This window comes from Pieris brassicae, chromosome 6 (assembly GCF_905147105.1).
Source record: "Pieris brassicae chromosome 6, ilPieBrab1.1, whole genome shotgun sequence".
NCBI lineage: Eukaryota > Metazoa > Arthropoda > Insecta > Lepidoptera > Pieridae > Pieris > Pieris brassicae.
This window is the reverse complement of record NC_059670.1, coordinates 21,199,603-21,213,868: the sequence shown is the minus strand read 5'-3', so window position 1 is coordinate 21,213,868 and position 14,266 is coordinate 21,199,603. Positions and strand designations below refer to the sequence as shown.

Sequence of the window (14,266 nt, the reverse complement as noted above, 5' to 3'; positions counted from 1 at the left end):
TTACTATTTATTTTATAGCTTTGATACAAACCATTGGTTCATTTTGTGCATTTTGGTAAGTTTGTGTTTTTGTTGTGTCTTCATCTTTCTTTGATTTAGGTTTGTATTCTGTTCCTGAATAATCTTCATTCTCGTCAATTTCCATTGGCTATTAAAATGTATTTATTTAATATTTTTTAATGATTATAAATTACAATAAATAAAATTCAATATATGTTTGCCGTACCTCAGGTATATCATTATCTTTTACTGACTGACGTTGTACGGATGAAGTAGAGGTGATATCTTTTGTAAGGTTTTCCTCCTATGAAAAATTTATGTAAATTTGTGTTTTAACTTTATCTATATATTTCATATTAAAACGGCAAACAAAAAAATGTTACTAATATTATGACATTATAGTGTAACTCTCTCTAATCCGTTAGTATATTTTTATGTTTGTGCGGTATAGTGTTATTGTAAAAGTGTACCTTCTTCTTTTTCGCTATAGGAGTCGGAGTAATTCTTTCGTATTTCTCAAGAACTGGCCTCTCATAATCATCAATAAATTCTTCTTCATCAACCTTCAAGATAAAAACTTAAATAACTAAAGAATCGATAACGGCAGTATAGTATAATCAAGCGCATTATTGATTTAAACTATACATTGAATAATGACTTACACTGGTATTTTAAATTACAGATTACATACATTTACGAAATACAGAATGTAGTTGATTATTTTTTGTCAGCCATGCAGTATATATTCTTTTGCCTTTTTCACCGAGGAAGAACGTTAGAACTTAATTAAAGAAGCAAATAAGAAAATTATTTGTTGGTAGAATAGAAGAGAATAGATTTTAAAAGAAGTTAACAATTAAAAGATTATAGGCCTGACTAATATCGATGCATTGTGTTTTATTTTTTTAGTTGTATTTTGTTAATGTATAGACTTGTAAGCTACCTCTTTCTGTTTAAGAGATGGACGTTTCTTTGGTTTAGTGTCATCTTTCTTGGTAGTTTTGGGCTTAGGTTTCTCATCAGATTTTTTCTCCTCCTCCTATATAATAATTAAAGTTAATACATATTTAACGTATCTGGTACCGTTTATGAAATTTCCTTTATTACCTTATCTTTAACGATAGTTCGCTTTCGGAGTGCAGGCATTTCTGTTTCACCATCTTTTGGTTTAGGCTTAATTTTACCAGTCATCATATCCGTCTCATCCTATGAAAATTTCATTACGATTTGATATAATTTTGTTTTAATTTAACTTAACAGTTCTAAATACCCAAAACTAAAAATCATTAGAAGTTCATGAAAAAGTCTTTGAATACCTGACTATCACTTGGACGACGTATATCTTTTGGTGTAGGTGTAACTTTTTCGTAGTTTTCAAGCTCAGGCTTTTTATAATCGTCTACATACTTTGATGGTTCCTATAAATTGGAGGGGTTTATTGTTAAATATACTTATGTATAACGTAAAGCGCGACGTTATTAATTTTGTGAGTAAATTATTTATATACCTCAGAAACACCATTTTCTTTCTTTGTTTTATCAAGAGCCGATGGAGAGACCTTATCGTATTTTTCAAGGTCTGGTCTTTCGTAATCATCGACAAACTCTTTCTGTTCTTCAGGCTTAACAAAATATAAACAATTTAATTAGGTATATGATTTGCCTATAATACTATTTGCTTGATTACATAATACATTTCTACCTTTTTAACCGCCTTTTTAGATTGAGCAGTTTGGGGCTCGTCGGTTTGTATTTCAGTTGGTTTTGTAGGAGTTTTTGATAATTTAACCTGTGATATTTCATCAATAGGTTCTTCAGGTTTCCGAATACCTTTTTTAATACTTGTTCTTCGTGTTTCCTCAATAACCTATCGTTAAAAAGTTAAGTGTTTTAATACGACTGCCAAGTTATATGTTCGAGATATACATATGATTAATTTAAATTATTTTTGATTTTTGATAATAAAAATGTACCTCGTCATTTGTATCAATTTTATGGTCTTTGTCTACAGTCGGAGTATCTTGAGGTCTCTCTTCTGGTTCTCCTTGTCGCTTCTTGGTACTTTCAGAAATTGAAGCACGCTTGGTCTAAAGAACGTGAATCGGTTTAAGTTTTACTATTTTATTCGAGTTTTAAAAAGTAATATATCTTGTTGTGTGTTTTTATGTTTACCTTTGGTGTTTCATCAACCTTAGGTGTTTTTTGGAGTGGTGTAGGTGTGATTCTTTCGTACTTCTCCAGAACAGGGCGCTCATAATCGTCATCAAAGTTGAATTCCTAATAAATACATATTATAACAAATGTTATCACAAAATTTCCACAACACTATCTATTAGCATGAAACATAAAGTTACATAAAAAATACTCCTTGAATGTCTGAAATAAATCATATCGTTACCAAACAAATAACATTTAGTTAATTTAACATTAAACTTCAACGTGATTTTTAAGAAATATATAGCTACTTACATCCTCTTCTTTCTTCTTAATAATCTTCTTTTTAATAACTTTCTTCTTTTCTTCTGTTTTCTTTGTAGTTTTTTCTGTCTCCTCCTTTGGTTCTTCTTTTGGCTTAACTGGTTTGAGCTTGGGAATTCCTTCAATTTTCTTTTCTGGTTCAGGCTCTGGTTTTTTCTTACTTTCAATCTTTTCTAAGAGTGCTTTTTTCTCTTCCTCTGTCTTTGCAGTCTTCTTCTCTAGGATTTTTTTGGTCTCTTCTTGCTCTACTTCAGCCTTCTTAGTTTCTTGAACTTTAGTCTCAACTTTTTTAGCCTCAGATTTAGTTTCAGACTTGTTTGCTTCAACTGAGACTTCTTCATTTTGAGTTTCAATTTTAATTTCCTGTTTCTTTGTAACCTTTTTAGCAGCTGCCTTTTTCTGTTCGATGATAGTAGTTTCTTCCTCTTCCGCTTGTTTTTTCTGTTCCTTATTAGAAAAACAGTACCTTTATTAGATATCAGTATATAACATATGTCTTAGTCTTAACCGGAATTTTTCTTAGAAGACAATATTGCAGTTAGTTGTAGAAGGCGGGTTTGTCAATAGCAAAATCAAAATAAAAAAAACGTTAATATATTTATATAGGGCAAGGAAAAGAGAAAAGTCAATATGTGTATTTGGCCATTTTTTGCATTGACCGAACAACTGAAGATAGAAGAAGTTTTTAACCGGATTAAAGCTATTTGTATTATTATAAACTTATGATTATTTATCGTAATTTTAAATTTATTTTTTTCCGACGTTTCGCGTGCTTTACAGCGTGCATGGTCACGGTGAGAATAAAAATTGTCAATACAGTATAGAAAGAAGTAAAAGGGAAAGATAAATAAAATTAAGCTATATTAAAATATAATAAAATTTAAAGACAAGAACACCACATACAACTAAAGTGGAGGTAGACGGATAATATCATGAGAGAGAAGAAGCAAAAATGGAACAGGATCGTAACGGAGTGGTACTGAACGAAAGAGAGGCAGGCAAATAACAAGGGCTTTTTAATTTTTATCAACTCACTTTTCTTTCCTCAACATGATTTTCTTCAATAATAGATTTTTCTTCTACGATTGACATTTCTTCTTCAGATTCCTCAATCACCGTAGTTTCTTCTTCTTCTTCTTCTTTTTTCTTTTTCTTAAAATAAAAATATATTTCATATTTATTATCTAATATAGTAATCAAGTTTTAAATTAATTCCTATTTTTGTGTAAACATTACCTTTTCCTCAACAAGTGTTAAATCTGCACTAGACTCATCCTCTCCATATTCATTTCTTATTACAACTCTGTAATTTGCGACATATTTCGATGTCACCTTTCTTATAATAAGGCGAGCGTTTGTACCGTCAAATGATGTATTTATTTCTGAAGAATCTCTTATAACCGTTGAATTTTTGTACCATGTACATCTACATGATTGATCAGATGTTTTCAAAATAGCAACAAATTCAGCTTCTTCGTTTTCTTTTTTAGCCTATAATGAAATTGTATGTTTAACAACCTTTGCTCAGTAAAATTTCCTCGTTTTAATATCATATTATACTTATTACTTACCAAGCTTCTAAAATGTTTGATGATATATGGCTTTTCACCCTTTTCTTCAGGTATCTCGGTGATCTCCACGACTTGTGAAGTGGCTTCACCTTTTTCGTTTTTAGCAACTAATTTGTAAGAACCTTTATCTTGTTGGTTAACATTCGAAATTTCTAACTTAACTGTAAATTCACCCTACAATAAAATGGTTTTTAAATAAAAATATATAAATTGGGTTACTATTAAACATCAATGATATGATTATTTACCTCTCTGGATGGTTCTATCAAAACTGTATGTCTCGAACTTTCTTTAACGGCACTAGCTTCTTTATACCACGTACACGCAGGAGCAAATTTACTTAATACTTTACATTCAACAATCACAGTCTTCTTCTTAACTATTTTAATGATCTTTGGTTTCTCTTTAATAACTGGAATGACTAGAAAACAATTGTTTTGTATGAAAAGCATATTATCGATGAAATATGTAATAATTTCAAAAACAAGAATAATTATATTTTGTTTTAAAATACTTACTTTCAATATTGAGCGTTAAATTCGCGTTGAGCTCCCCAAGTTCATTTTTAATATTGCATTTATACAATCCGGAGTCTTCAATTCCAGGATCGATAAGTTCTAATATTATGGTATAAATATCTTCTTTCACTTCGATCCTGGTTTTAATTTTTGATGAGTCCTTTATTTCTTTACCCTCGTGGTACCAGACGATCGTTGGTTTTGGGCTAGCTTTAACTTTGCAACCCATAACTACTAATTTTCCATTGTCCTTTGATTGAATAGTTGGTTTTTCAACAAATGTCGGACCTTCACCCTCAGGCTCTGGTTCTGCTTCAATATTTAAGTTCAGATTAGCGTTACTTTCTCCGAATTCATTTACGACATGACAGCGGTAAGCGCCACCATCCGCTGCAGTCGGGTTTGATAAAAGTAACACTAATTCATAAACATCTTCGCTAATAACTGATGATTTGATTTGAATTTTACTACTAGCTTTAATAACGGTTGATCCCCTGTACCACGTGACTTCAGCCGCCGGCTTAGCCTTGCAAATACAACGCATTGTGATGAGCGTGCCATCTTCATTGGGAATAATTCTCGGTTTCTCAATAAACGAAGGTGCGAAACCATTTTCGTCATCCCCACCTGAATAAAATAATTTATTTATAGAGTTAGTCATAGTTTTAAGTGTTCATTCCTATTTGATTATTTAAGTTATCATTTATTTATCCTCCTTAGTACAATTTTAAGTTAGGGTGATGAACTTTAAAATATTTTTTTTAATTTTTTGTGATGTTTCGGAATGATAAACTGAATACTGTATCATGCAATTGACAAATCTACCTAACATGCATTCGCTACTGTATGCGTACTGACTCTATATATTTAACTTCCATTTTTTACCTTGGAAATTGAGGGCAATGTTAGCATTACTCTCGCCAAACAAGTTAAAGGCGTTACATCTATAATTTCCACCATCTTCTGCAGTGGGGCTTAATATTTCTAACGTTAAATTGTACGTGTCTTTTCCAATAGCTTTCCTAGACATTTTCATCTTAACGCCGTCCTTTATTTCTTTATCTCCATGAAACCATGTTATATCTGGTAATGGATGAGCTTCTAGTATACATTCCATAATGAGAATATCACCCTCTTGTCTAATAGTAGGCTTCTTGGGAAATCTGGGTGCTTTACCGTCGGGAATTCTGTTTAAAAGGGGAATTGTTATTATTTCTGACCTACAACGATTTAAAGTACAGTAGAAGTACAAATGCATACTTAGGTTTGTCCCCGCTTTGGAAATTCAAATTGATCTTTGCTACGCCTTCACCGTGCTTGTTTTTGGCAACAGCCCTATATTCACCTTTATCTGCATTCTCTACGTTTATTATTTCAAGTCGCGCAATGTGATACAGCGTTTGATCCTCTTCGAGCGATATTTTGTAACGACTACTTTCCTTAACTAACTTTTTGCCGTGATACCTGTTTCGTCAAGTTTCAGTTAATTGATATTCGAGTATTGTCAGTGTCAAAAGAATAGTTAATGGCCCTTACCATGTAATGGTTGGTTTCGGTTTGCCAACACATCGACATTCAAACGTTATTTTGGTACCATCTTCCGATTGTCTGATAACTGGTCTCTCCGTAAAAGTTGGTTTAATATAATCTTCAGGTACGGGCGCTTCATCGCCTAATCATCATATTACATTCGTTAATCAATCGGGGCGTAATTTTCAAATGTTCAGTCATCAGTTTAATATCGCATTTAAGATGTTTTCTTACGTTTTGTGTCAATTCATTATTAATTAATATTCAGGCAGGTTTAAGAGTTAAATGAGGAACATATTGAAGAAGTTAATGAATACGAATATAGTAAAAGTATAACTGGATCATATAAAAATACAAATCATAAACCTATTTTATATAATTGAATAGTACGCATAACAGTTGCCAATAAGTTTAAGATTAAAGATACATTGATTAATGAATATAAGAAAAATTAATAAAGCGTTAAAGCAACTGAATAAAATAATAATGAATACAACGCTACGCGTGCATAATATGAAAGATGATAAGAGTAATTTGTGCAGTGTAATTCCTTGGGTATTTTTATGTGAAAAATATATGAATAATATACATGCATTGAAGGGTGAGAAAACATCTTAAACGGATAACAATACATGTATATAAGTGTAATGTGTATAATTGAAATTAGTTCATGAAACAAAAGCTGCAAATTCTACATTTACATTTTAAAACAAAATGACACAGATGGTTATATAATAATCGCACCTTCAAAGCTTTAAGTAAATAAGTGTAACACTGAGACAAACACCTCATTATTTAGTTTTATGTAAAATACGGCTTAAGCAGTTTGTACCCTCCCTATGAAGTTACGACTATACAAATGCAGCCCTTTATTCAATTAAGGACCTGTCTTTTCTTTTTAAACAAAGCATAAACTTTATTAGAAAGAAATCGAATGACTATGGTAAATTATTGTAAAACATATAATCATCATAGATAAATCAGTTCAATTGAACTTGTTTAACTTCAGTACTCTTTCGTTTTTTCCCATTTTTATGTTTACGCTGTGTTGAATTTTATAATAAACTGTAAATATATACGTTTTACGCAACATTACAATTGTAACATTTTTTTGCGTTCTTTACATCTGCCTTAGTGATTACATCTTTACTAATTGTAATACAACAATTATTCATTTAAACACTATTTAAATTATAATTAAAAAAAACCTTAAAGAGCTCGCGAAAGTTTTTGCTCAGAATTCTACCAATTTTGGTGAACTATAACGGACTATGGCTAATGTGGACTTAAAAATTCCTTTTTCGATACTTACTGTCAAAGTTTAAACTTATTGTAGCGTTACTCTCTCCTAGTTCGTTCTTAGCGGTCACTCTGTATTTGCCCGCGTCTTCAACAGTCACATTGTTGATTTCCAGCGAGGCGTAATAAGATTTGCCGTCCTTGTTAACAGTTAACTGAAAATTAAATGAAAAAATTAAAATTATGAAAAACAATCTTAAATCTTAACACATGTGAAAGTACGTACAGCGACAGTACAACGACAAAAATTGATCTCTTAATTATTTATAAACAATATATATTTGTTAATAATCATTTGCCAGAATCCTATTAAAGCCTTCACAAATGGCGGTATACTGAAAGACTGCTAATGTAGTTTAGTAATGTGATTATGTTGTATTTAATTAAGTAATTCATAACCCCACTACGGCTTAAACCACAGATCACTGCTAGAGCTAGTACACTATGTTGTAAAAAAAATAGTAAAGGTATTCAATATATTGAAAGTTTTAGTCTTAAAAATTGACTGAGACTAGAAACTGATATTACAATAAATCGGGCGTTATATATATTCAAAAAAATGATTTTTAATATTATTATAATACTAATAAAAAAGTTATTTTGATTACAGAATTAATAGATCTTTATAAAAATAAATATTTATAACAAAAACGTTTGAAAATTGAGATTTGTTCAAAAAAAATAAAGAATAGGTAGTGAGGAAACTTTGATTGAACCTCTAGATAATTAATCCTATATATAGGTTATCAAAGCCAAGAAATGAGGTCAAGGTCACTTCTTATACATTTTATATGGCCACTTATAACTAAAATATATATATTGTTTAATTATTTTAAAATAAAATAAAATATGTTTATTATAGAATACATCTATCACTATTCCACATCATTAAATTTGGATCGTAGACATCCCTACTCATCGGCAAAGGTGTAGGTCGAGAGAAAAAGTCGGCGTATGAACCTCTCGGTACTCTTTTAAAACATCAAACATCATACAAAATTATAGCAAACCAGAAGGAGGGAGGTTCGGTCCGCTCTTTATTTGTATTATAATTACTAAACTGAACGGAATTCTCGCAGTCCACATTCCAGGTGCTGACCTGTTCACAAGCATGACGTGTGCCAGCCATCGCTGAACCATATTTGAAGTAATTAAACTACCCTTTTTATAAGATCATTAGAATACTGTCAATGTGTCGAGTAAGTGTAGTGTTGACATAAATTATAATACATATCAAGCTCAAACTTTATTCATATAGGTAACGTCAGAAAAGAAGTTAAATTAATTGTAAATTTACATTTACTCTTCGCAATTCAAGGGCGTAGAGCGGGCAAGAAGAACTGGCAAGAAACTTTCCGCCACTCTTTTTAGTCATACAAATTGCTTGAACTGGTGCAAATCAATCCCCAGGATTATCGACATCGATAATAATTTATTAGAAAATTGTGATAAAAAATAGATTTTGCATGTAATACCTTGTGTCTAGCACCGGGAGAGACACCGGTCCCGTTATGAGACCAGCTGACATTGGGCACTGGCTCAGCTTCAATGCGGCACTCGAAGATCAATCGCTTGCCGTCGTCTTCTTGTCGGATTGCTGGCTTGCGCGCGAACGTTGGCGCCTTACCGTCTACTTGTCTGTAAATAGACACAAATACCTTAATTAATCCCCGTTAATTGGTCTAGTATAAATAATAAATATTGAGCAGAGTATATAAAGATAAACAGATATTTAGTGGACGTAGATTACGAGTTATGTTTAAAAAGGTTTTCTTTGAAATCGGTCCTCAAACAGGGAGTATTCTATGGTGCCTAAAGACAATTAAATGAAAATGAATTATCATTTTTATAACATTATCTTGGAATAACGTTGCACTGTATAAACCCTCTAAAGCAGTGTTTTCCAACCTCTTAGCATCCACACCTTAGCCTCAACATATTTTTTTATTCCTATTCTACATATAGATATGGAATACATACCATTTATTTTTTTAAATTTAATCATTAAATTAAAGAAAAATTTTACCTAAAAAGTTACCTATCATAATTTTCCATTTTAGGAAGAAATTACTAAGCACTTGTTAACGATTCACAATATGTAAAACGCGTAATGAAAAAATTAAATTATAATTCCATATAATTTTAATAAATTTTGAATTGCCCCCCAATTGAATTGGGGCGTGGGCCCCACGTTGGGAAACACTGCTCTAAAGTAGGTTAGCATAGCTATCAACCATAGATAAATTTTCACTTTAGCTTAACAGATTTCGAAAACATTTGACGAAAATAATAAATCTCAGTAAATATACTCACTTCTGTTTTTCTTCGTCTGCAGCTGAAAAACAAAAATCGAAAATTAATTATTTCTGGTTTTATATCTAGCTTCCTCTGAAAATTTTTATAATATAATTGTATCATATCAATTCTTTTATTAATTATTTGACTGTAAAACACTTAAATTTTACAAATTTAGACATTTTAAATGAATTACTTCCGAGCACATTTAATATTGGTAATTTCTGGATAACAAGAATTTCGTGATTATTTGTTGAATTAGAACAAAGAGCTTCCAAATACTTACGGCTAAAGTTAAGATTGATGGAGGCGGCCACCTCGCCCATCTTATTCTTAGCTTTAACCTTGTAAAGTCCAGCGTCTGTTTCGACCACATCATCTAGTTCCAAAACCACCAGGTACTGGTTGTTTGCCACACTCTGGATTCTGAAAATTATTTATTTATTCACAAAAGTACATACACTATCCTTACAGTACTAAACCAATAAGAAAACGTCGCTACTGTGAAGTCAGTCTATCACTATCGATGTCTTGATATGTTCTATATATGTATGGATACTTACTTAAACTGTGTCCTATTATCCTCTTTCAGCAGTTCATCACTGCGATACCAGCTGATTTCAGGCTTGGGACCTGCGAAGAGCTGGCACTCGAAGACCAGCTTGTTCCCATCATCCTCCTGCCTCAGCTGCGGCTTCTGCGTGAAGCTTGGGGCAAAATCGTCGGCCACCCCCATATTGCTAGCTGTTTGTCATTACTGGCGGGGGAAAGCTGCCGTCGCTGGGAAAACCTGGAATAATGTTTTTATTCATATAACATATAGATGAGACATATACACATACACATATAGACTTTTTTTAATTTTAATCTAGAGAATAACGTTCTAATGGATAAGTCATAATTAATCTCCTGCTTTAAACGAGTGTTAAGTAGATAGCAAAGTGTTTCAAACCATTTTTGTGCCCCCTTAGACTTTCTAAAATTCTTATTCTGATAATGTAACAAACATATTTTTGCCGCGCACCACCACTATGTGGAACCAGCTGCCCACTGAAGTATTTCCGAACCAATTCGACTTAGGGTCCTTCAAGAAAAGAGCGTACCAATTCTTGAAAGGCCGGCAACGCACTTGCGAGCCTTCTGGCAATGTGAGTGTCCATGGGCGGCGGTATCGCTTCACATCAGGTGAGCCTCTTGCCCGTTTGCTTGCTATTACATTAAAAAATATTATCAAAACACATTATGAAAAACTTAAATTTAAATTCCAAATAATTTTAGGAAATCTTCCAATTGTCCCACGTTGGCAAATGAATTAGTCGGTTTAAAGATTAACAGCCCATATGCCAGGTAATGAAAGAAATCGTGCTTCATTTAATGTTTTAAAGTGATAACAAGAATAAAACCTCTAGAAACCTTTACAATAACAATATAGTAAAATAATAGCAGTTTCACCTATTTATTCACATACAAATCAAGGACTAATAAGGAAATTGGCTCACTCATACTGACAGTGTGATTTTCGTCACCGTGACTGATTTCTCACATGTGAGGATATTTATGGAGATGCGCGCATATTACGATAACAAAAGGGTGGCATTTATGTACTCCGACCGGCGCAGAAGCCCTTGACGAATCTGTCACCGCATCGTTTGGTTCTAATAGCAAAATATCTGAGACGAAGCTATTGATAATGACATCATTATTGAAGAAATGGAAAAGAGACCAGCACGGGACGCATGGAAAGATAGAATGTATATTGTATATTCTACATAATACAAGCTGTAATAACGTACTCGCCAAGAACGTTGGCGAGTACGTTATTACTGTTATTTGATCTCAACCGTATCATATGTCATCTGATCAAACGGAGGATGTCTCTGATTAAATAAGAGCCGTTATTTATAAAATTTTAAACAACTTTTCAGTACATATTACTATGAAAAAAATGTGTGCTCAACAAGCAGGAAACGATGCAAGTATTTAGATTTTACGACTTATCATACCGCTTTAGTGATTGGACTTTGTGAAAAAGCTTTTCACGAAGTTTAGTATAATACAATTAAGGAGACAATTGTCACTCGTTTTTATTTTAAATATGGCGTAATTTTGAAATTCGAACAACGATTACCGATCTGGTGATTACATTGGAATAAACAATATTAGATTTTTTCTTGTACTTATACAATAATACAATACTTGTCACATTTAATAGTATTTGATTGAATAATTAAAGTTTATTTTCACTAACAATTAATTCTCTAACCTCTTAGAGGGAGGTTCTTATGATATAACGCTAAATATATCTCCAACCACAAGCTTTTATTTATTAAAGTTGTCTTACTTCTGTCCCTGTCGAATAAACATTTCGATTTGTTTCATTTAATGAATAAAACCTTAAGGCTAACCTTCTTTTTAATCTTTTATTTCGTCTTATTTTATTAATTCAATATTAAAGGATTTTTGTATGTATTCGTATTATTAATATATGACATCATTCGCTGTACTCTTGCCTTCTTCCAACAATTTTAAATCCAACAGGCATCGCTAGGAGCAATGGAAAATTACCGGACTGTTTGGAGTAGCATTATCACCGTCTCGCCTCCTTCATACCTTAAGACTTAGTTTTTATACAATAAATTTTGTTTTTTATAAATTTCATCTTAGTTTTAATATAAACGTTTAGTTTTTGTTATAAAACTACAATTTAAAAATAACACAGGAAACAATACAACTGTTTTGTTCTCCCTACTCATTTTAATTAGCAATTATAAATGCATTATTAGCTCTGATTTTTTTTTATATTGCTTATAGCATAAATGAGTAAAAAAATATTATTATAAAATTCTCTGGGTAACCTGTGAAGTTTATTAAGTTTCGATGTATCTACAATGCTACAACATTGCTTGCGGTTTACGTAGCATGTGTACGCGAGAACAAATATTATATATAGAGGAACATATCTATTTTTTAATGTATTAATATGTTTTGTTTGCTGAGACTCAGCAAAATATATATAAACATTTGTTTTAGTTACAGAACCTAACTTAATCTAATACAGCAGATGTGCCGGTTTTGATTATCAGGGTGTAACACACAGGCCTTCCAGCTGCTTCTATTATTATTATAAATATGATTTGAAGAGACAGTAAATTTTAAACTACAGAAAACATTATTAAAGTCCTACAGTTTTATCTCTTAAAACGATAACAGACTCGAAATATATTGTATAAAATGTATCAGTTGCTGGTTCGGTAGCATAATATAATGAGTTTTTTACAAGTGACCACGTGAAGTATATAGTATGAAGTATATAGTATTTTACTTACAAAATATATTGGTATATAGAATGAAGTAAAAGAATAAGAAAGTCAGCCAGATAAATTAATCATATGGTTCGTAAATTATTAACATTAACAAGTGCTGTGGTTTACAAAAATGATTTCAATTCATAACCCCAAAAAAATATGGATCGAAATTTTAATTCTTTAGAGGTTTCCAAATGTGTTAACGATAAAATTTCACAAAAATTCATATCGTTATAAAAATGTAGCCAACAAATTTAATTCTTGCTGTAATATTTGTGTCAGAATTTAACAACGTTAATTTGTTCCACTTTCATTGTTTATTAGTGAACCTTAATTCTCAATAATATTAATATTGTATTAGTATTAGGCACAGAAGTTCTATAAATCTACTCTTCTTTACAATAATGACGATCTGTCTACATGATGCTTACGAAACTTCAAATATTTATTCTTTTACTATCAATAGCTTTTTCTGGAAACTATGTCATTAACATTTAGACAATTTTTGACAATTATATTTTATTAGATCTATATTAAACAGGCACCTTCACCTTCTAGCCGCAGAGACTGGGATAACCAGGCGTGACGCGTGACCAGTTATAAACCACTGATACGAGCTATTATTGCACAGCATGTAGGGAATATTATGAATCACGAAAATCCAGGATTGACATAAGTCAATCATACCATCATTTATCAGACAAACTTGGCGCGAAGCGATATGACTCATCTGGTCAGCGCCATCTAACGAAGGCTAAGCGTGTGGGTGCCTAGCATTAACAAGTGAACGAATAATTCTATTTCTGTTAATGCGAAGGCCTCGTCTTGCGGGAATTTTACTCGATCATCGCTAATGATATGAAATAATTAGAGGTAAATTTTAAATACATACCAACAACAAAAGTAAAAATCCAATCCACAAATCACACTCACAAACACAATTACAACGGAACTGGACCGGAAGTGGGTACTGAAATATTCGAAACTGATCGAAACTCGGTAAGTGCCGGCGGCGGACGTCGGTTCGTTTTCGAAATCGTAACTAAACTGAAAGTTGGCGGAGTTCCGAGGCACTGTGGGAATTTGCGTAGGAAGTTGCAAGTTGGATAACAGTGACGTTAGGTGTTTTCCGACTAAGATAGAAAATGATCTAACAAATATGTAAATACTTTTTGAAATCAATCTTAAAGAACTTATGAATGTCTCTTTTATACAGGATATGTTTATACTCGCAGATACTAAGAGGAATTTCATAAGTTTTAAACTAATAA

At 31.9% G+C, this 14,266-nt stretch overlaps 1 protein-coding gene across 6 annotated transcripts in view; it reads right to left on the bottom strand.

Moving 5' to 3' along the window:
• Positions 1-14,047, bottom strand: part of LOC123710728 (twitchin) — a 110,971-nt gene extending 96,924 nt beyond the window's left edge. For 3 of the 6 annotated variants that reach the window (XM_045662867.1, XM_045662868.1, XM_045662869.1), the window contains exons 1-2: positions 3,513-3,658; positions 2,469-2,924 (exon numbers count right to left, since the gene is read on the bottom strand). In XM_045662867.1, the coding sequence (XP_045518823.1) occupies positions 2,469-2,924; positions 3,513-3,569 (513 nt within the window). In that variant the 5' untranslated portion in view covers positions 3,570-3,658. Of the gene's footprint in view, positions 1-31; positions 149-226; positions 305-470; positions 564-943; positions 1,040-1,107; positions 1,207-1,316; positions 1,419-1,507; positions 1,622-1,701; positions 1,867-1,972; positions 2,087-2,171; positions 2,277-2,468; positions 2,925-3,512; positions 3,659-3,713; positions 3,969-4,048; positions 4,223-4,296; positions 4,470-4,566; positions 5,194-5,451; positions 5,754-5,826; positions 6,031-6,102; positions 6,239-7,408; positions 7,551-8,870; positions 9,034-9,708; positions 9,731-9,976; positions 10,117-10,253; positions 10,481-13,887 lie in introns of those variants that run through there. The other 3 variants (XM_045662872.1, XM_045662865.1, XM_045662866.1) reach the window with 3 other exon arrangements.
• Positions 14,048-14,266: the final 219 nt, after the last annotated feature.